This window comes from Pipistrellus hanaki (genome assembly GCF_964339955.1).
Source record: "Pipistrellus hanaki genome assembly, chromosome: 5".
Lineage (NCBI taxonomy): Eukaryota > Metazoa > Chordata > Mammalia > Chiroptera > Vespertilionidae > Pipistrellus > Pipistrellus hanaki.
The window spans coordinates 50,419,725-50,439,546 of record NC_140507.1 but is presented as its reverse complement, the minus strand read 5'-3'; the positions used below and the strand labels follow the sequence as shown (position 1 = coordinate 50,439,546).

Sequence of the window (19,822 nt, the reverse complement as noted above, 5' to 3'; positions counted from 1 at the left end):
AGTCTTACCTGTGAAAATACTCTGGGCAAGTTTTGCCAACTGCTTTTAACCCATAGATTTCTTATATTTCCAGATCTCTGCAATCCTTAGGAAGGAGACACACACTCACTGACTCTTGGCCTGGCTGCTGAGCCCAGCTGATGGCTTCGCAGGTCAGCACTTCCCTCTTCCTACCCCTGGTTAGGGGTCAGTTTCTTTGGGCGCTGATCACCTGCTCAGGTGAAGGAATGAGCATAAAGCAGGCACGGGCCAGTCTCACTGTGCAGGAGTGCAGGAGCCCAGCACTAACCTTCATTCTGGGCGCAGAAGAGCTCAATGTCCCCTAAATGCATGGGAAAGCAGCCAGTGTGCCTGTGGTGGCAGAACCGTTATCTGGGATCAGTATTCAGATGGCCCCGCACTCCCAGGCCCTGATTTGCACCTGGAGGACAGGAACCACCAAACAGGACCTCCAAAACAGACACTGGCACCTGCTGAACCTGGGCCTCTGTCCACATGGAACCTCTGCCCACCCCCGCGAGTTTTTCTCGGTAAGGAAGCGTTTATTGCAGGAAGGAGGCTTTGGCACTGGCAGGACTTAACGATAGTTTTGAGGCTGTCTCCCGCCCATTCTATGGTCTGGGTTCTATCACCAAGGTTCTTGGGCTGCTCTGTCCACCCCACACTCTGCTGTAGGTGTTGGGGGATAAAGATGATTCCGTAAGACCTGCCAGGACACGCCGGGTCCCCGCCACTCCTGGCCTATGCCCCTTCCTTTCCCTGGGCCGTCCCCACCCCCATCACACATTCCTGGCCTCTTGAGGGTGGCACAGAGGGCAGGAGCATGTGCCGGAAAGACGGCGCTACTTCCTCCTGCCACCAGTGACTGGCACTGCCCTGGCCACTTATTAAGTCTTTTGCAAATGTCTTTGGACGTCACAGCTGAAGGGCCAGGGTCAGGCTCCAGGGTCAGGTCAGTGCCAGAGGCCTCGTGCCATCACGGTTTCATGTCCTGCTCCTCCCTTTATGTGACTTTCCCCTCCATTAACAAACGTAATTTAATTGGACACTGCGGAGAGAGATGAGCAGTACGTCCTAGAGGCATCCATCCCAGCTTTTTGGAACCCGCACTCCTCCTGCTTTACTGGGAGCCAGTACCTGCCACCACTGCAGGCCAGGAAGCCTGTCTGTATTTCCAGCCTCTCCATCCAGGGGCGGGGCTGGCCCGGGGACGAGTCCCTGCAGGATCACCTCACCCGTCATCCCTACAGCAACTGGAACAGGAGATCCAGAGCCGGCCTAGACGTTGCACAGCCTTGAGCCCTGGGGGCAGGTTCAGGGCCATGGCCTGAGCTACAGGCAAGTGGACGTTACAGAGGGAAAAAGCAAGAGCCAAAATGCTGCAGAAGCAGAGGCAGGAGGCCGCACAATCAGAGAGAGAGAGAGGACACCTGCCCTGGCCCCCCATTTCCACGGAGCCTCACCTTCCTGCCCGCAGGTTCCGCAGTGGCCATGCCGGTGATCCCTGTAAGAAGCTTCTGCACCTGTAAGAAACCGGCTTCGACCAAAACACACCGGCTCCCCCAGCACCACCTCCCAGCCCCGCAGGGCCCTGAGACTTCCAACACAGACCCTGACACCTGCCACGCCCTGGGCCTCCGCCCACACGCCCTTGGAGAAATGACCACACAGAAGCCTCTGCCCACCCCGGCGGCGAGCTTGTCTCGGGAAGGAAGCGTTTATTGCAGGAAGGAGGCAGGAGTCTAACAATGCGAAGGGACTACGGGGCCCACCAGGTGAGAAGAGGGGAAGCTGGGAGAACAGATACACAGGCTATGTACAACCATTAAAAAGAGCAGGTGGTGGAAAACAAGGGAAAACTGCCAGCAGCCTTCCAGGAGGTTAGTAACAGAAGGGTTGCCTGTGCCCGGTGCCCTGTGCCTGGCGGCGGCTCCTCGCTGCCTCCCGGCTCCGGGGGAGGCTGGGCCTGCGTCCCGCTCGCTCCCGGGTTCGGAGCCCGCGATGCCGCAGCGCCAGGCCTTCCATCCAAGCCCGAGGCCAACTTTATTAGCGTTTTCAGTTCACATGTGGGAGGAGTGGAGGGGAAACACACAATGTCCAGGGGAGAGAGGCCCCTCCCCTGGGCTCCGTGTACAAATAAATACCCAGTGTTGTCGCCGCGAGCCCGGGCCCGGGGGGTCCTGTCCGGGCGCGCTGTCCTCCCGGTGGGATCTTCCACGGAAAGCCGGTCCCCGAGGTCCGCAGGGAAGCCCCAGCGCCTCCCCCAGGACACCCCCACCCGGGGCGGCCGCAGCCCCAGGTTCCCGGTGAGAAAAGGGGCGCTCGGAGCCGCGCGGAGCTCCATCAAGGAGGGCAAGGTGGTCTTGGCTCATCCAAAGTGTTTCTATAAAAATGCATCGTATGCTGGAAAAAAAGTTGCACATTCTGGTGACGCTGTGAAAGGTCCGTGGAACCGAAATTCAGGTCTTTTAAAACCAGCCGCTGCGAACGGGTCACCAAAGCTGCCGCTGCCCGTGCCACCCCGGCCCGAGGGCAGCGCGGAGGGCGCAGCGAGGGCGTCAGTCCCGGTGGCGCCGCCAGGTCCCCGCGCGATCGCAGCCCGGGCCGGGGGCGCAGGGGCGCGGCGGCGGGGACTCCGGGGCGCCGGGGGGCTCCTGGGCGGAGGGAGGCACCGGAGAGGCGGGCTCCGGCCCGGGCCGGCCGCCGTCCTGCCAGTGTTTGCTGCCGAAGATCTGGCCCTCCTTATCTAGAGCCGTGTTCTGCGGAGAGAGCGGGACAGCGCGTCAGCCTGCGGCCCGGGAGTGGCACCACCACAGCGCGCAGAGCATGCAGGGCTCAGGGACAGAGGAGGAGAAATAACCGGCCTCTCCTGGCAGAAGCCTGCGCACCCACAGGCTCAGGGCCCTCCCCTGCGGCTCCCCGGGCGCCCCTGCGCCCTGCATGGCGGCTGCGGGGACTCCCCCAGCTCCGAGCTGCACCTGAGTTCTGAGAGTTTCTTCCGGGGCCCAGACCTGGAGCCCAAAGGAACCTGCTTCCATAAGCAAACCCTAGGACAGGGGTCGGCAAACTCATCCGTCCACATAGCCAAGAATCAACAGGACAATGATTGAAATTTCTTTTGAGAGCCGAAAACCGACTTCGGCGCATGGCCCGCGAAGTTTCAATCGCCCTGTACGTGCGCCCCAGCACGTGGTATTTTGTGGAAGAGCCACACTCATGGGGCCAAAGAGCCGCATGTGGCTCGAGAGCCGCAGTTTGCTGACCACTGTCCTAGGAGAAGGTTAGGGCTCTGACCGTGAACCTTGTTCCAGAAAGCTCTCCATCTCGGGTGGAAAAGCTACTCGTGGGTCATACACCCCACGCGGCTGCTTACACCATGGAAGCTCTGGGGGCCGATGCTGCCATAGCACCAGTTTCAGACCCTCCACGATCCCTCTCCTGCCCTGCTTTATCTCATCGCGCCCCGACTTTCTAATCTGCTCGGCCATCGGGGAGCACAGCGACAGCCCCAAATGGTAAGAAATCACCTTGCTTTCTGGCCCTACCCTTGGCGGGGAGACTTTCCCCTCCTCTGACTCACTTTGAGGATTCCTTGTTTGTCCAGTGGGACCTGGTCAGCCCTTAGGCACCTAGCTAAAAGGCACAGCCATCAGAAGGCGTTTTGTAACCCAACTACCTTGGGGGGAGGGGGGAATGTACCCCGGATTCCTTCAGTACTCTGACTGAAATAATAAAGAAGTCTGGAGGAAATCTGAATCATCACAGGACTTTCTGAGAGAAGAGGGGTGGCTGCCTTAGGGCCCTTGGTGTCAGCGGTCCATGGGCCCTTCCGAACTCAGGCTGAACATAGGTAATTTCCAAGGATCATTTCAGTGACCGGGCAGAGGTAACTGTGGAAAAGCCAAATCAGATCCTTAGTGTCGCTCTTCCACCAGCTTCCCGCCCCCAGCCACCCCTTGCAAGAACATGGACCAGGCGAGAGGCAGCCTTCAGTTTTTTCTACCCCAGAATTTCTGCTGATAGAAGAAACCGCCAGCCATCCCGTTATTTCTCCTCTTCTCTTCCTGTGGATGCAGTGGGACAAAGCATCGCAGGCAGTTAGTACATACCATGGCCTTGGACCTAGTCAGAGGGAGCAAAGGCAGGCGGCGGGGAGGCAGGAGAGGGGGAGAGAAGCAGGGACAGAAACTAGACTTACTTTAAACAGAAGCAACACGATTGAAACAGTTTTGTCTGTCTTAAATTAAGCCCAAATCATTCCCAGATTACGCGGGAAAGCAGCATAATCCCCCAGAGCCAAAAGCACTCTGTTTTGTATTCATGGCTCCTCAAAGTCAAGATTCCATGGGAACCAGGTTTCTAGTCGTCCCCTTTTCTGCCACAAGGTGGCGCCATCAGGTCCCCAGGCTGGGAGGAGCCCAATGGGACAGACCAATAGCCCCCTGGGCAAATGCACTGACTTGCCCCTGGCTAAGGATCAGTGGAGAAATGCAAGTGCAATCCAAAATAGCAGGCCTGTCTTACACCAAAACCTATCCAATAGAATTCTCTTCTCTTATCCCAAAGGCTAGCTGAGGCTACACTGTCTTGCTGATAAAAAGCCATCTCTGGAAAAGTAGCTGGAGAAAGAGAGCAAAGGCCTCCACAAAGGTACCCATCTTATGCTGTCACTCACACACACACACACAAAAAAAATATGCTTTTTCACAGAAGTGAGGAAAAAAAAACATGTATCAAGAGAACTCCTAGAGTCCTCCTCTGCACTCGCCAGCTGTCGTTCTGCGGAGCAGGCGGTGTGGCGGGCTGGGGCGGCTCCCAGGGGTGTGCTCGGCTGGCCAAGAGGGTGTGAGCAGGTGCAGGAGACCTGCACCAGAAGCAGCGCTGGCGTCAGAGGTCTGAGAAAAGCGTGCAGATTTAGGGGGGCCGGGAGCGAGAGGTGCTCTGGGAAGCACGGCGTGGTGAATACCAGATTTCTGCTTCGGGAGTCCCCACAGCCTCAACTGGGTCAAGAGTGGAACTCAGAAGTGTGTCTCACACTGTCAAATCAAACTGTCAAACGAAACGCAGACATCAGCATCAACTGTACCTTCTTTCACTGGCATTTACCGTTCCTACCCTTTCATTTTCTCCTGGGAGCCTCAGGCACCAACGTGTTTGTTTGTTGTTGTTTTTTTTTGGGGGGGGAACATTAGGGGTGACAGTGGGTAGAAAGGCTCTGCCTGTCGGTTACACAACAGTTACCTGGGGCCCCACCTCCAACATGTATGCACCGTTCCCACTGCCAACTGCATCGGCAGGAACCCTATCAGCCTCACATACTCCAGGTATGGAGAACGTATAAATACCAGGGAGATTAATTTGTGGTTATTTTTAATATGGAAAACATTGAAAACTGTTCCCAAGGACACACAGACACACAGGAGAACGACACAGAAGCCTTGCAAGCTGCCCCCACACAAGCATGCCCCCGTCAGGCCCTCAGGTGGGTGAGGAGAGTGACGGGAGTCACCCCTGCTTTCGGGGACCAGCCAAACCTCACAGGCCGGCCCTCCGGCCATCGGGACTTGGTACCGCCAGAGCCCAGCTTTACGGATCTCCGTAGGCGCTGAATGGGACCGCGTCCCTCAGCAGCTCCTCAGGGGTAACCACCTGCAGAGCTGTGTAGGGAGCACAGGGCTAGACAGAGCCCTGCCAGCATGCTCCGAGTGACAACAGGACATACGTGTGAGTACACGACGTTTACAGTCACCAAGGGAGTTACAGACAATAGCAGGCTGTTCATTCACAGGAACACCCAGGGAAAGCTCAGAAGTTTAAAATTTGACTGTGGAACGCCCTCAGCACACGGAGGAATGGGTTCTGCCCGAGGGGGTCTCAACGGCCTCACCCGGAACAGAGCCTGTGCAGGGTCCGGGGCAGGAGGCGGGGCCCGGGCCTCCGCCAGCGATGTCTGATGTCCACGGGGGCCCCGAGTCCTGTCCCAGGCCCTGGGCCCCGCTCAGCAAAGGCCCTTCCTCCAGGGACCAGGCAGCTTTATTAACGTAGTTACTAGGTTTAAATTCTAACAAATCACTCTTCCTAAGACTCTTCGTTATGTGTCAAGTGCGCCAATTTACAACGTTTTCCTGAATTTTCCCAGAAGCTGCCTAACTTCGGGGCATGTGGCAGGCTGCACTCCTTATCTCGTCCCCCATCGGGAATCACTGGGCATGTGCTCAAGCTGTTGGCTCAGTCCGGGAGGTTCTTTTGTCATTCTCTCTCTCTCTCTCTCTCTCTCTCTCTCTCTCTCTCTCTCTCTCTCTCTCTCTCTCTCTCTCTCTCTCTCTTTCTCCCCTCTCCCCCACAGCCATGTCTCCCTCCCATTCTCTTCTATCTCACCTTAGCTCCTCCCCCTCACCCCAGCCCATTTTTTTTCTTTTGTCTCCATTTCCGTTAAGTCCCAAGGGCCCTTCTCATGCTGATCCTCTACAGCTCACTGCTTCTACCTCTGTGACTTTCTAAATAAACTTTCTATTACATTTTTTGGGGGGAAAGATGGTTCTTTTCAAAGCGTGAGCCGCCATCCTGTGACAACGCCGCCGTTCTCAGGCTCTCTGCGAGCACGGCTGCAATGCCAGGAAAACCACAACTCAAGAGGCCTTCCCAGATTTTGGCACAGAACACCCCGAAGCCCTGAAACGTGTCAAAAGATCCTGTTTGCAGGCTTTGTCCGGGGGAGAGGAGGGGGGGCGGGGAGCAAGCTTTCCAGCAGGGAGAGCTGAGGGAGGTGCAGGGACAGCGGAGGGCTGCCCAGTGCACGCAGCCTCCCCGGGGACGGGGGAGGGACAGACCAGCGAGGCCCAGAAGGTGGTGGATACTCAGCAGCTGCATTTCATCTTCACCGGGGAGGGGTGTGCCTCCACCCCAGCTTCTGTGGGATATCCTCAGCTTCCTAGACTACAGTGCACCCGGGGAGTAAGCCACTGAGCTCCTTCCAGCTGGTCAGGAAGCAAATCAAACCTGCCCAGGAGGATGGATGGGGGGTGGCCATCAGGAGCTGCCTGAGGTCAGGTGCTGGACCCCAAGGCTGTCAGGAGCGGCCTAGATGTTAACAGCTGGGGCGGCTGTTTCCCAGAAAGTCTGACTGTGAAGACACCCCAGCTGACTCTTTGGCTCTGAGGGGAGGGGAGGGGCCTGGGAGGGGTGTGGGCAGATGGAGAGCCCAGGCCCAGATGCCGGCCGGCAGCGGGTACGGGGCTGCTCAGAGCTGGCTGCGTGGTCCTCCTTTGCCAAGGGCTCGGTCTGACAGCGTGGCTGGGGGGGCTGAACGCCATTCTGGCTCCGTTTGGCCTGCTCTGCCCTTATTTCCTTTTCGCTGAACTTTCTCGCAAACTGGTTGTGTCTGTGGATTTCGGTAAACAGCCTGGAACACGCTTTGGAAGAACGAAGGCCTGAAAAAATACGGCGGTCGTGTCCCTAACTTCTAACCTTCTTTCCTGAAAAACACTAATTTCTCCACTGTGTTCTGTACTTTTCAAAACCACAAAAGGCTGATTTTTAAAAGTGGCATTTGTTTCACTTGGGCTGTTTCTTATCCTAAACCTCGAAGAATAATCCGCACCTCCAGTCACTGCGTGGGAAGCCGGGGCCAGGCAGGGAGTAGCTTCCTGGTGCTGTGAACCCCGCAGGGAGGAGAGCAGCAGCCACCGCCCCGGGCACTGCGCCCAGCCGGGCAGGAGCGCCCGGGCCGGGCCTGGCCTCCCTGGGATCTGCACAATTCCCCGCGCCAAGCCCATCTCCAAGCGCGAGGAGGCCATGGAAGGCGCAGCTTCCATGGGGGGGAAGCTCCTTAGCTATTCCCTTCGCAAGCGTCAGGGGTGGCGGAGCCAGGCCGGCCACGGCGCTCCCGGGCGGAGCCGGGCCCTCTCACCATGATCACGGAGACCCCGGTGGTGGTGCTGTTCTGCTTGGGGAGCGCGTTGTTGAAGTGCTGCTTTAGTTTACCTGTCACCTCAGCCTGCATGTTGTTCTCCTGGCAGGCGTCATCCTGTGGAGAGGAATGGAACACAGCGGTGTGGATTCCTTAGTGGCAGGCACACGCCACCCACCACCACCACCACCACCTCTTCCATCTTAGGCACAGGGTCAGGGGAGCCACGACCTGTGAACAGTGACCCTGCTCCTCTGCAGCGCTGGGCCCTCAGGAAGACCGACACCTCTCACCGGCTCCTGAGGGCCTGGCGGGTAAATTACCCCCCTTCCCCACTCTGGGAGCCTCCAGGGCGAGGGGGTGCCGCCTTCCCAGGGTCACTGTTCACGGGACCGTGTCTGAACTAAACCCACAGGCACCACGTACTCCCAAAGAACTCTAGTCAACAGGACACACTCTGCCCTCCGCCCGCCTGGCTCTGGAAGGGACTGGGCCTCACCCCCACATGCGTCGGGGCTCCTGTGGCCATGGCCTTGAAGACAGAGGGACCAGGGTCTGAAATATGCTCATCTCTGGCCAAATCCTGAAAACCCTCAGCCCGAAGAGCCACGGAAGGCAAAGCAGAAAGGCTCCTCAGAGGACATCCCAGCCAGCCCCTTCCTCCCGCAGCGCAGACAAAGCGACAGTGGCTTGCCCGGGCCACTCACAGAGCAGAACCGAATACTCAAGGATCCTGGTGCCACCCGCCTTCGAGAAGCCCTCGATGGGGAGAACAGGCATCTACCTGCTGTGGAAGTGGGTGTGCGAGAGCCGTGGCGAGGAAGAAGCCGTGGGCCCTGGGGTGCACAGTGGAGACTACTCCAGGGAATGAGGGTACATACCGACACCCAGGGGTGGCTCAGGATTTGCCCTGCAGTACACCGCGCTTCCACGTTGACCTGAAGCATCTGGCTGATTAGTTCCTGGAAAGAAATGAGGAAGACAACAGAGGTGACAAAAGGGCGACCATTCCAGCACAAACTCAGAAATCTGAATTTGCACCACATACTTCAAGGAAGAGCCAGCACTTGAGCTGAAAAGCTATTGTTGCCTCCGCTCCCGGCGCCCACCAGGAGGGTCCACAGGCACAGCCGCCTCTCATGCTGGCCACCCAAGGGGAAAGGTCTCTCCTGAGCCCGCCTCACGCCCAGATGTTCCCTCCGAAGAGTTCTGGTCATTGCCACCCTCCCACAATGCAACACTGCGCTGCTATTCCTTTTGGCAACTCTGTCTTACGAGTCCACCCACACGTTCCGATGGTGCCTAGTGCGTATTTCTTGAATACATGAAGAAATGTTTAGGACTTAAAGGAGCAAAGGAGGATGGCAGACACCTGCTGGGAGGAGAGCCAGCTTCCAGGGCTTGGTTAACCGTGTCTAAGATTATACTATGGAATGAATTTCAGAAGAACCAAAGTTAAGAACAGACCTGGAGCTATTTTTTTTTAATATATTTTTTTATTGATTTCAGAGAAGAAGGGAAAAAGAGATAGAAACATCAATGATGAGAATGAAGAGAGAGAAAGAGAAAAATCAATAATGAGAATGAAGAGAGAAATATCATGATGAGAATGAAGAGAGAGAAACATCAATGATGATAATGAAGAGAGAGAGAGAAACATCATGATGAGAATGAAGAGAGAGGGAGAGAAACATGATGAGAATGAAGAGAGAAAGAAACATCAATGATGACAATGAAGAGGAGGGAGAAACAGCTGAGAGGGAGATATGAATTGGCTGCCTCCTACAAGCCCCACATGGGCTGAGGACCGTTGGACATGTCGAGCCCACGGATAGCCTGGAGGGTACCTTTGCGGAGTCGGTGATGTTATCCCAGTAGGGGGCTGGGAACTCGAGCTTCCCAGCCAGGATCTGGTCGAAGAGGTCTTCCTGGAGGTTGTTCTCACTGTTGGCGACAAAGAAACAGAAGCAGAGCCAAAGTCACCACCGAGTTTCCAACAAAACACTCCCGGGAAGGGCGGGAGCGGAGCCCAGCCTCAGGCACGGGCATGTCCCATCTCTGCTGCACCTGTGACCACACTCTTTCCCTTTAGATGTGAACAGTGAGCTCGAGAACACTTCCAATGGCCGGGGAATCAGAGAGAGAGAGAGAGAGAGAGAGAGAGAGAGAGAGAGAGAGAGAGAGAGGGAGAGAGAGAAGAAGGGGGGAGGAGAAAAGAGGGAGAGAGAAGAGAGACCCACAAGGACTGAAGAAAGGTGCGGAGTGGGCACAGCTCAGTGTGGGGAGAGGAAGGAGGCCTGGGGATGGATGGTGGTGGTGGTGGCACAAAACTCTGGAAATGTGCTTCATGCCATGGACCTATATACTTAAAAAGGTTAAAATAATCCACTTTGCTATGTATATTTGCCACAATAAAAAAGACAAGAAAGCCCTAGCTGGTTTGGCTCAGTGGATAGAACATCAGCCATCGGACTAAAGGGTCCCAGGTTTGATTCCAGTCAAGGGATTGGTCCCCAGTGGGGGATGTGCAGGAGGCAGCCAATCTATGATTCTCTCTCATCCTTGGTGTTTCTGTCTCTCTCTCCCTTTCCCTTCCTCTCTGAAATCAGTAAAGATATATATATATATATATATATATATATATATATATATATATATATATTTTTTTTTTTTTTTTTTTTTTTAAAAGACAAGAAAACATGGACCCATGAATTATATAAATCTTCATCCCAGGAACAAAAGCCACCTCAGCGTCTGCCTCACTTCATCGCTCAGGCAGTAAGAGTGGAAAAGCAGTGATGCTGAGTCAGATCTCTTGCCCGTCCTCTTCCCCTTTCCCCACCAAACAGCCAGAGATGAGCGAAGCGGCCCCCACGGGAACAAATCACTCAGAGGTCAGAGTCGGGGGGGACAGTCAGGACATCGTTGGCTCCCCTGGGAGCCTGGCGTTCAGGTAAGCTCCTTGGGAGGAGGAGCCCCTGGAGGACGTCAGTGAGAACTGCACAGGCTGAAAGGAGCTCTCCTCGCCGCCCGGTGGGCAGCGTCCTCACTGTCACTACCTGACGGTAACGGTGCAGTGGCTGGTGCCTAACAAACACATGATGACTTGTGGCAGGAAGTGCCGGAAAAATGCAGCCATCTGATGTCCCCAGCTCCCCTGCCCCCCAGAACCTGCTTCTGCACAGCCACAGAGCCCCTCAGCTAATGGCCCATCCCTGGCCAGCGTGAGAACAATGTCCTTGCCTTTTAGGGTCATTATCAGGCCCCAGCAGAAAACTCAGTCAAGATCACAACCCAGTGGAGCCCAGTCCCCCGGCAGATGTACAGCGTTTCTCCTAGATTCCAGCACGACCCGCGGCTGAGTGTGCAGGGTGCCCACGTGCACAGGGTGCCCACGGGCTCGGCCCCCAGCCCTGCCAGAGCGGCAGGGAGTGAGGTGTCCTCAGAGACAGGCCGTAGGACAGCACCCAGAGCCAGACTCTGGGGAGGGGAGAGGACGGGGCTATTTCATTCTTGTTCTGTGAAAGAGAGTAGTGTCTTTGAGGTTTGCAAATATCCATGACATCTACCCCAGCCCAGTACAATGCACGGCTGCTGGCCACGGAGCCTGGGTCAGCAGACACCCTGAGAAGCCAATGTCAGCCTGAAAACTGGGCAAGCACGAGATACCCACTGTGCTCCTGAAAAATGGTTTTCTTTGCATGTGGACAGACTTTCTATTTGTGTGTTGTTTTATTGTTTTTTTAGTTAAATATATTTTTTATTGATTTCAGAGAGGAAGGAAGAGAGAGCGAGAGCGAGAGAGAGAGAAACATCAACGATGAGGAAGAATCATTGATTGGCTGTTTCCTGCACGTTCCCTACTGGGGATGGAGCCTGCAACCCAGGCATGTGCCCTTGACCGGAATTGAACCCAGGATGCTTCAGTCCGCAGAATGATGCTCTATCCACTGAGCTAAACTGGCTAGGAAATGTATTGTTGTTTTTTAAGGTTTTTATTTATGTACTGAGTTTTAGAGAGAAAGGAAGAGATGAGAGAGAGAGAGAGAGAGAGAGAGAGAGAGAGAGAGAGAGAGAGAGAAACATCTATATGAGATGGAGATATAAACTGGCTGCCTCCTACAAGCCCCCACTAGGGATTGAGCCTGTAACCCTGGGAATGAGCCCTTACCAGGAATCCAACCAGCAACCTTTCAGTGCAGGAGACGATGCCCAATCAATTGAGCCACACCGGCCAGGGCAGTGTTTCTTTCTAGATGTCTAAACGTTTTCTTTCCTTTTCACTCATTTCCTTACTGACTGCAGTAGGCTCAACTGTCCTTCAAAATAAGTGAAGGATGCACCTAAACCATAATGAGGTCCTACAAAAACCTTTAAAAACCAGGGCACCCCAGGAGACGGTATTAGAAGCTATAAAACAAGTCACCTCTTTCCAGAATCATCCCCTCCATCCCTCTCTCATCTCCTTTTCTTTTTCTCCTGGAATCTCAAGTGACTTATATTCTGTTAATACATACGGCTTTTATTTTGTTAATAAACAGCTAAAACATGGGGAGTGAGTCTGTAGCCTTCATTCCGGTTCTTGGGAAACAGAGCCTGAGTCAATAAACAGAACCATGGAATGTCCTGGCAATTAGGACTCACCCCAAGCAAACGGTTCAGGCTTCCCTCACTAAAAGAACAGAAAGCGAAAGATAATTCATCCTTCTTCGTCGTCACAGAAGAAAAGCCACCCTGAATGTACGCTGGGTTTATTACCACATGTACACGCCACAACCTGGCTAAGATGCTTTGGGGCACTTATCCTAAAACAAGACAGCCCTGAATCAAGGCGCTCTACATCTGAAAACGTGCATTAAGAAAAACCTCAAAAACAACTCTCTTCAGGGATGAGTCAAGGTGACGTCAAGGTCAGGTTAGGTCACCTGAGGATGTGGGTGAGCTCTTCTACACGTGATGTCCAAACATTTCATTGATGGGCTGTGTCTGTTTTTAAGAGAAACAAAACAGAAAAAGTCTCTGTCTAGTCATGCAAATACTACTTTCTGTCAGTGGCCCTAAAAACACTTGCTTAGGCAATAACTTTTGATTGCCTCTAGAAAACCAATATCCTGGGGGTGAGGAGATGGAAAGAATAATTCATGCCAACCTAAGGCCAAACAAAGCCTGGAGCTAAAGAAACGGAAACTGCGAACCACACGTAACAATTTCAATGAAAAGGCTTCAGGTTAACATGACCCTGGGGGTAAAGCAAAGACAACGTTTGAAAGATCTGTTGGAAGGACTTCCGTTTTAGGTGCACATTTATGCAGACCATCTATTTTGCACAAGGGCCCTTTATCATGATTTCCAGGGTCACTTCCATACTGTGCTCCCGTGCAGTTTGGATGAAGTCGGGCCTGGGATCTCTCCGGAAGGCCTCTGTGCTGCGAAGACGCTTCTGTAACAAGCACTTAACCTTCCAGAGTCCCTTACATCACAGCGTAGGAAAGACAGGAGGCATTTCCGTAAACTTCCCAAGTCAGCTACCTGGAGTTGTGGGCCCGGCTTCTGAGTATAACGTTTAAGGGCAGTAGCTTTACGGCCTTTGATTAGCCAGGCTTAACTCCAAACCCTACAAAGAAGCTACTGTCCACTGGGTATCAAGTCACAAGAAGCACATACTTGTTTAATGTGAGCCTCACTTTTGTTAAAAACTAAAAAAAAAAAAAAAGTCCAAGGAAAAAAACTCCCAGGCTGCACTGACAAGTGGAAACACTAGAGGGAGTTGTGAGCACACATTCCTCTAACACTGATCCCTCCCTGATACCCTTTTCCGATTGGTCTCCACTTGGGTCAACCATCACGGAGGGGAGTTAGGGTGTAACTGGCCCCAGGATCACCATCTACCATAACACACTACCCTCCACGCTTCACCAGTTCCCAAAACAGGTCATCTCATGGCAGAAACCAGCATGGCAGAAATCAGGGCCCCGCGTGATTGAAAAAATGGCCACAAATGAGTCCCCTCCCTCTAAGCATGGGTCCTTCATCTTCTCTCACATTTGCTCTAGGCTTGACTGTTAAACTTCAGTTGGCCAATAGGACACGGCAAATGTGAGGCAAGCGGGGGGCTTGAAAAATGCTCAGAGGCACTTGCTTTGGAGAATCCTGAATCCACCGAATGGGAAACCCAGGCTAGCCCACTGGAGGCTGAAGGGCACACAACCAGGTCATATCTGTTATCCCAGCTCCATGGTTGGCAAACTGAGGCTCTCAAGCCACACGCGGCTCTTTGGCCCTTTGAGTATGGCTCGTCCACAAAATACCGCGGCCTGGGCGAGTCTATTTTGAAGAAGTGGCGTTAGAAGAAGTTTAAGTTTCAAATATTTGGCACTCAAAAGTAATTTCAATCATTGTACTGTTGACATTTGGCTGTGTTGACTAATGAGTTTGTCGACCACTGTCCCAGCTGATGCTGAGTCAACTAGCAAGCATGTGAGTGAGGTCACCCTGGGCCATCAAACCGCCACTGAGCCAACCCAGGCCAGACCAGAAGACCCGCCCAACTGATCCACAGAACCAATGGACAGCCCTAACTGTTGCAGTCATTTGTTATTCAGAAAAATGTTAAGTGATAGGTGCAATAATCCTACAGTCCGTGTAATCCACCTGGGTGACGTCCTTGATGGAAGACCAGGATGCCCATGGCCAGACGGAAAGCTTCCTTCCCACCTGGAGAAACCCAGCCCATGCCACGAGGACAAGGTCCCACTCACCTCTGCGCCTTTCCCTAATGTTTGTGGTTCCCAGCCCTCAGTCAGCATACCCCCAAGTTCTGTTTACTTTTCTTGATCCATATTCTTGCGATGTGTGTCTTGACCCCTAAGACTCTCAAAAGGAGACGCTGACAGCTCTGTGCCACTCTTGTGCTCACGGTAGTGTCCATAAAAATGGTCAACTCAGCTGAACGTCGATCATTTCAAAAAGATAAAACTTTCAACTTTTCTGGCTCTTTGAAATCCTTCATAATAATACAATGGTTGGGTGACAAAACAAGCCTGTTTTTCACATACGGACCGAACACCACACTGTCAATACCACGACCTCAGAGGATATGTTGTGTTCGCCATTTGATCCCTGACCTTTAGAACAGCTCGTGGCACACAGCAGCTACTCCACAAGCAGTTGTAGAGTGAGCAAAAAAGATTAAAACGAAAGAGTGCTCGAGAAAGCACAGAAGAACACTGAATGTGCGTCAATCGGTAATCTTCTGCTTCAAAGTCACTCCAGAGGAGGAGAAGGAACTGATCAAAAGTAAGGGCCAAGCCGCATGTCAAACCTGTGCACACTCACTGCTGCGTAACAAGCATGCCGTGCCTCGGTGACCCGCGTGTGCCCCCTCTGCTCCAGGGGCATGGCTATCAAGGACTCAATCCCTTTGTCCCCGGGCCTATTTTTGCCGAAAGTGTTTGTAATTCTACTCCCCTGAGCATTATGTGAGTGGATAAAATGAATGTTCTAAGTTCCCTGTTTCGATGAGAACTAGGCTGAATGCTTTGGAAAATAAGAGGTCAAAAAACTGTTCCCAAATTAAATAGGAGGGACAACTAGTAAAAACTGGAAAAGATTTTCCTAAAAGGATCTGATTACTTTGCAGGATCTTTAAATCTCACTCCCCTTGAAAATAACTGAGAACGGAAACTGCAGACTCTGGACGATGGGTGTGGTTTACAGAAGAATGACCACAAGAAGCTCATACACAGCAAAGGCCCGGCCTCACATCAGAGGTGTGGTCAAGGGATGTACATGAACAGCTTGTAGAGTAAGATAAAAAGTGAAAGGTGGGTCTCTGTAAGTTTTAGCTGGCATTGTCACTGACCAGCTCTGCTTCCTGATCCAGGGAGAGGGTTTACAATTCAAACGTTGTACTGACCTTCGGAATGGCGGGAATCCACAGAGAAGTATGTACGTGATCACGCCTGCCGCCCAAATGTCCACCTTCAGGCCATAGCTAGGGAAACAAAGTGGGTGGAAGGGGGAGAAATAACGATATTTCCCCCAGAATCCTCCACATCACCCGAGTACTTGCCTTTGTGAGAAAAAAAAAAGGGGGGGTGGGGGATGGGAGCTTTTTGGTATCGAACTGTCCGTTTCACGTAGAGGAGTTCACTGCCCTTTGGACAAAGGCATCTGCTCTTCTCCCAGTCCTAAATACAACCTTGGGGACACTGCCATGTTCCCAAGACCAGCCTGGGGACCAAAGTCCCGGCCCAGGCCCAGGGCTCTTGAACGTAGAAGCACAGACTTAAGTTCCCAAGATCAGAGTCATGGTGCAGGGAAGCTGTCTCTCCCTCCCTCCATCTTCTCGGGAGTCCCGTGAAAACACAGGAGGATGCCCATAATATACCTTCCCCACCAAAGAAGGGCGCTAACCCAAACCACCAGGGTCTCACCCGGTTTCAGCAATGATCTCTGGAGCCACGTAGGTTGGTGTGCCGCAGACGGTGTACAAAGGCCCTTCCACCACGGTGGCCAGCCCGAAGTCGCCCAGTTTCAGAGACTTGGTTCCGTCGGGATACTCGCACACCTGGAACAGAAACCAGCCGACTTGTCACACGTTGTTTTTCGTCTCAATGATTCCAAGAGGGGCCTTGGAATGAGGTAGAAATGGCACAGACATACTGACCAACAAACTCAAAAGAAATCTCTGCTTGTGATAGTAACACTATGATTTATCTTTGATGCTTTGAAGCCCGAATGTTGCTCCGGAGATATTTTTGCATGATTGCATGGAATTTGAAAAAGACATTTCCTACCTCTGCAAAAAAATAAAAAATAAAAATAATAAAAAAGGGCCTTACCTAGGAGTTTACTGAACACGTGCGCATGCTCACACAGCAGTGAGAGATGCTCACCTGACGAGGCTGGAGAGGCCTCCCGCCTGGAAGTGGGCCCAGGCCTCACTGCATGCTTCTCAGAGGGAGGTGCTCGAGAGCCTCGGAAACGTGTTTATTAAGTGCCACTAAAGCACTAGGTGTTCTCTAAGAGACTTGCATGTTTCCTTTAGAAAATAAAATTAGGACTTGTTCTCTGCAGAGTCGATGGTGAATATAAACATTACATGGGGGGAGCTTTGGAAGTGTAGGCAGAAAATGAACATTGGGATCAGACAGCTTGAATGTGAATAACCAAGCACTCCCCTCATTTTCTGGCTGTGTGACCTCCAAGAGTCACTCACCCTCTCTGAGCACATTCCCTCTTCTGCGAAATGGGATGATATGGGGTTGGTGTGAAGATACAATGAGAGCAAGCTTGGATCAGGGCTCTGTGAACATTCCTTTCCTCGCCTGGAAGGTCTGGCTGGCTCAAGCAGATAACCATGATATTGGAAAAGGTCTAACAATGTTGCTGAGATGTCAATGTTTTTGCTTAAATTGAAGCAACTTTTCTAGACAGCATTTCAGCAACATGTATATTTCTTAACATCATTTATAACCTTGGATCCAGTAAACCTACTTCTAAGAACCAACCCTGAGGGAACAGAGATGAACCCTGAGGTTATATATCAGGCATCAATCTCAGACTTATCTTAAAAAAAAAGTGGAAGCAACCTAAGTCATGGTACATCCCTGCAATAAAATATGCTGTCACTAATAAGCACATTTCAAAAAGCATTAATCCTGTGGACACACTATATTACATAACATAAAAAGAAATATTCAACATTTTATATGTGTGTGTGTTATAACACACCAAATTGTTTAGGGTGTCTCTAGGTGTTAACATTGAGGATTACTTGAACTTCCTCCTTTTTACTTTTCAATAGTTTCCAAATGAACATGCATGGGTGCCATGATTAGGAAAAATTTTATATGCAGGCAAATTTCCCTTATGGGACCAAAGTCTGGAAGTTCATCCTAAACGAATGGATCTGGAAGCAATCCAGTGTGTTTGAGAGCACAGTATAGGTCTGACTCTAACCTTTAACGTGCTCTCCATCTGTCTCTTGGATGTCCGTTCTGAAAAGCCTGAATTTCAGAGACTATCTAATCTGGACTCATGTGACATCTTCTCTATGTTCCTACTTTATCGTTCGCTTTCCCTCATATTTTACTATCAGCTGCCCAGGTTTTCACCCAGATTGCTACTTAGGAGAGGAGGTAAAACATTTAGAAAATTATGTTTTCTCAAGATAAGCATGTTAACATCATCATCCATTAGTCTGATACTTTAAGAGGCGAGTGATTTATACAGCCCTCAATAAAACACATCAAGGGCCTCGGGCGCCCCCATCTCAATGACCCCCACATCTCTACAGGCGTTTCATAAAGGGTAACCCCGGAATGCCGTCTTTCCGTGGGATGTCCTCCTGGGTTTGAGAAGACAGTTTTTCACCCGGTTTGGACACCCGCCTCCACGTCGGTGTCCTACACGCACACCCAGCACACAACTGCAGGACGGTCAAGTTTCACAGGGGCAGCCGTGAGGCCCGAAGCCCCTCACAGACATCCATCATCCCAGTCACCCCGACTCAGCAGGACCGCAGTCAAAGCTCCTAATGGTTAGCCTGAAGCAACAGAACCCAGGCTGGGCCCTGCTGCCGGCCTCGGCCGCCGGTCCATCCATTATGCCTAACGTAAACACGGGTGAGAACACGCGGGTGGAGGAAATTACAGCCAGAATTTATGACGCATTTACCAGAACCCAGACGTCAGGAAGAAATTCCCGAAGTAATGGCAGCGATAAGAACATTATGAGCAGCATTATGATTCCAAATGCATCATGACAGTTAAAAAAAAAACAAAACAAAAAAACACACCCCACAGTTTCATTAATGTCATTGGTTATTTTGTTTTCATAACTTGAAAATACACTCATTAGGTACCTTTTTTGAAAAATAGTGTTTATTTTAGACATTCAATTTAGGGATGCCTAAGGGTCCGCAAGGGCTGTGGTCAGACCCTCAGGAGTCCCAGAAGCCCCGTTTGTCACAGCCCCCGTGAGGAGCTCCCAGCCAGTCAGAGGCGGGAGCGGGAATAGGAAGGGGCTGAACAGTCCACAACCGCCGAGTTATGTCTGAGCGAGTGATGTTCCCGGCCAAGCATCAAAAGGGAAGCGTCATCAGGGGCAGACGAGCCTGAAATAATAATATTTTATCTGAGTCATCTCTCCCCAGGGGTAGACACAGAGGCAAGTGTGTGAAGGACAATGTGAGCCCATTTCAAATCTCCGCTGGAGACTCTCTTCAGACAGGGAACATCTCTCTACCATCAGTCTATATGCACACACACACACACACACACACACACACACGTCACTGCTCTAAGAGGCTGATTCGCACACACACCACGGGCGCTGCATTGCAGTGTGAGCTGGAGAAGGAGGCCAGTGCCCGGGCTCCAGGCGTTCTCTCTGGCAGAGCTCAGCCCTCCCCGATCACCCGCATTCTCGCAGGACTCCAGAGATTCCTAGATTCTCCCCGGACTGCTGTCACCACCCCGCAGGGCCATTAGGAAGAGAACTGTTGCCAGCATGGCCTCCATGCCTGTCCATCCATGCACAACCCTTCCAGATGAGGAAACTGAGGCACAGAGAACTCTCGTGAGCAGTGGTTAGCCCTGTGCACATGATCCAACCAATACCACTGCCGTCCCGGGACCCTCTGCTCTGAGGAGCCGCCGGCCTGGCAGAGCCCCCCCCACACGCAGGGGCCCGGGGTCACTCAGACAGGCCCGCTGTGCCCCGCCACGGGCTGCGACGCCTGTGAGAAGCGGCTCTCGGACCGCAAACATGGAAAACGTGAGGAATGCAGATCCCACAGACGCGGCGAACACCGCATGCTCTCCAAATAAAACGTCAGAGGGGTGATTTAGAAGGGCTTCAACGTGAGAACCCGGCCCTCTGCTCGTCCCCGGGACTCCCGGGGAGCGG

At 52.5% G+C, this 19,822-nt stretch overlaps 1 protein-coding gene across 5 annotated transcripts in view; it reads right to left on the bottom strand.

The window, feature by feature from the left end:
- Nucleotides 1-1,684: 1,684 nt before the first annotated feature.
- The window catches only part of DCLK2 (doublecortin like kinase 2), a 135,245-nt gene continuing 117,107 nt past the window's right edge, over nucleotides 1,685-19,822 (bottom strand). For 4 of the 5 annotated variants that reach the window (XM_084884904.1, XM_084884905.1, XM_084884906.1 and 1 more), the window contains 6 exons: nucleotides 16,345-16,478; nucleotides 15,825-15,902; nucleotides 9,757-9,853; nucleotides 8,791-8,871; nucleotides 7,910-8,026; nucleotides 1,685-2,759 (listed from right to left, as the gene is read on the bottom strand). In XM_084884904.1, the coding sequence (XP_084741030.1) occupies nucleotides 2,559-2,759; nucleotides 7,910-8,026; nucleotides 8,791-8,871; nucleotides 9,757-9,853; nucleotides 15,825-15,902; nucleotides 16,345-16,478 (708 nt within the window). In that variant the 3' untranslated portion in view covers nucleotides 1,685-2,558. Of the gene's footprint in view, nucleotides 2,760-4,966; nucleotides 5,050-7,909; nucleotides 8,027-8,790; nucleotides 8,872-9,756; nucleotides 9,854-15,824; nucleotides 15,903-16,344; nucleotides 16,479-19,822 lie in introns of all 5 variants that reach the window. The other variant, XR_014795100.1, reaches the window with a different exon arrangement.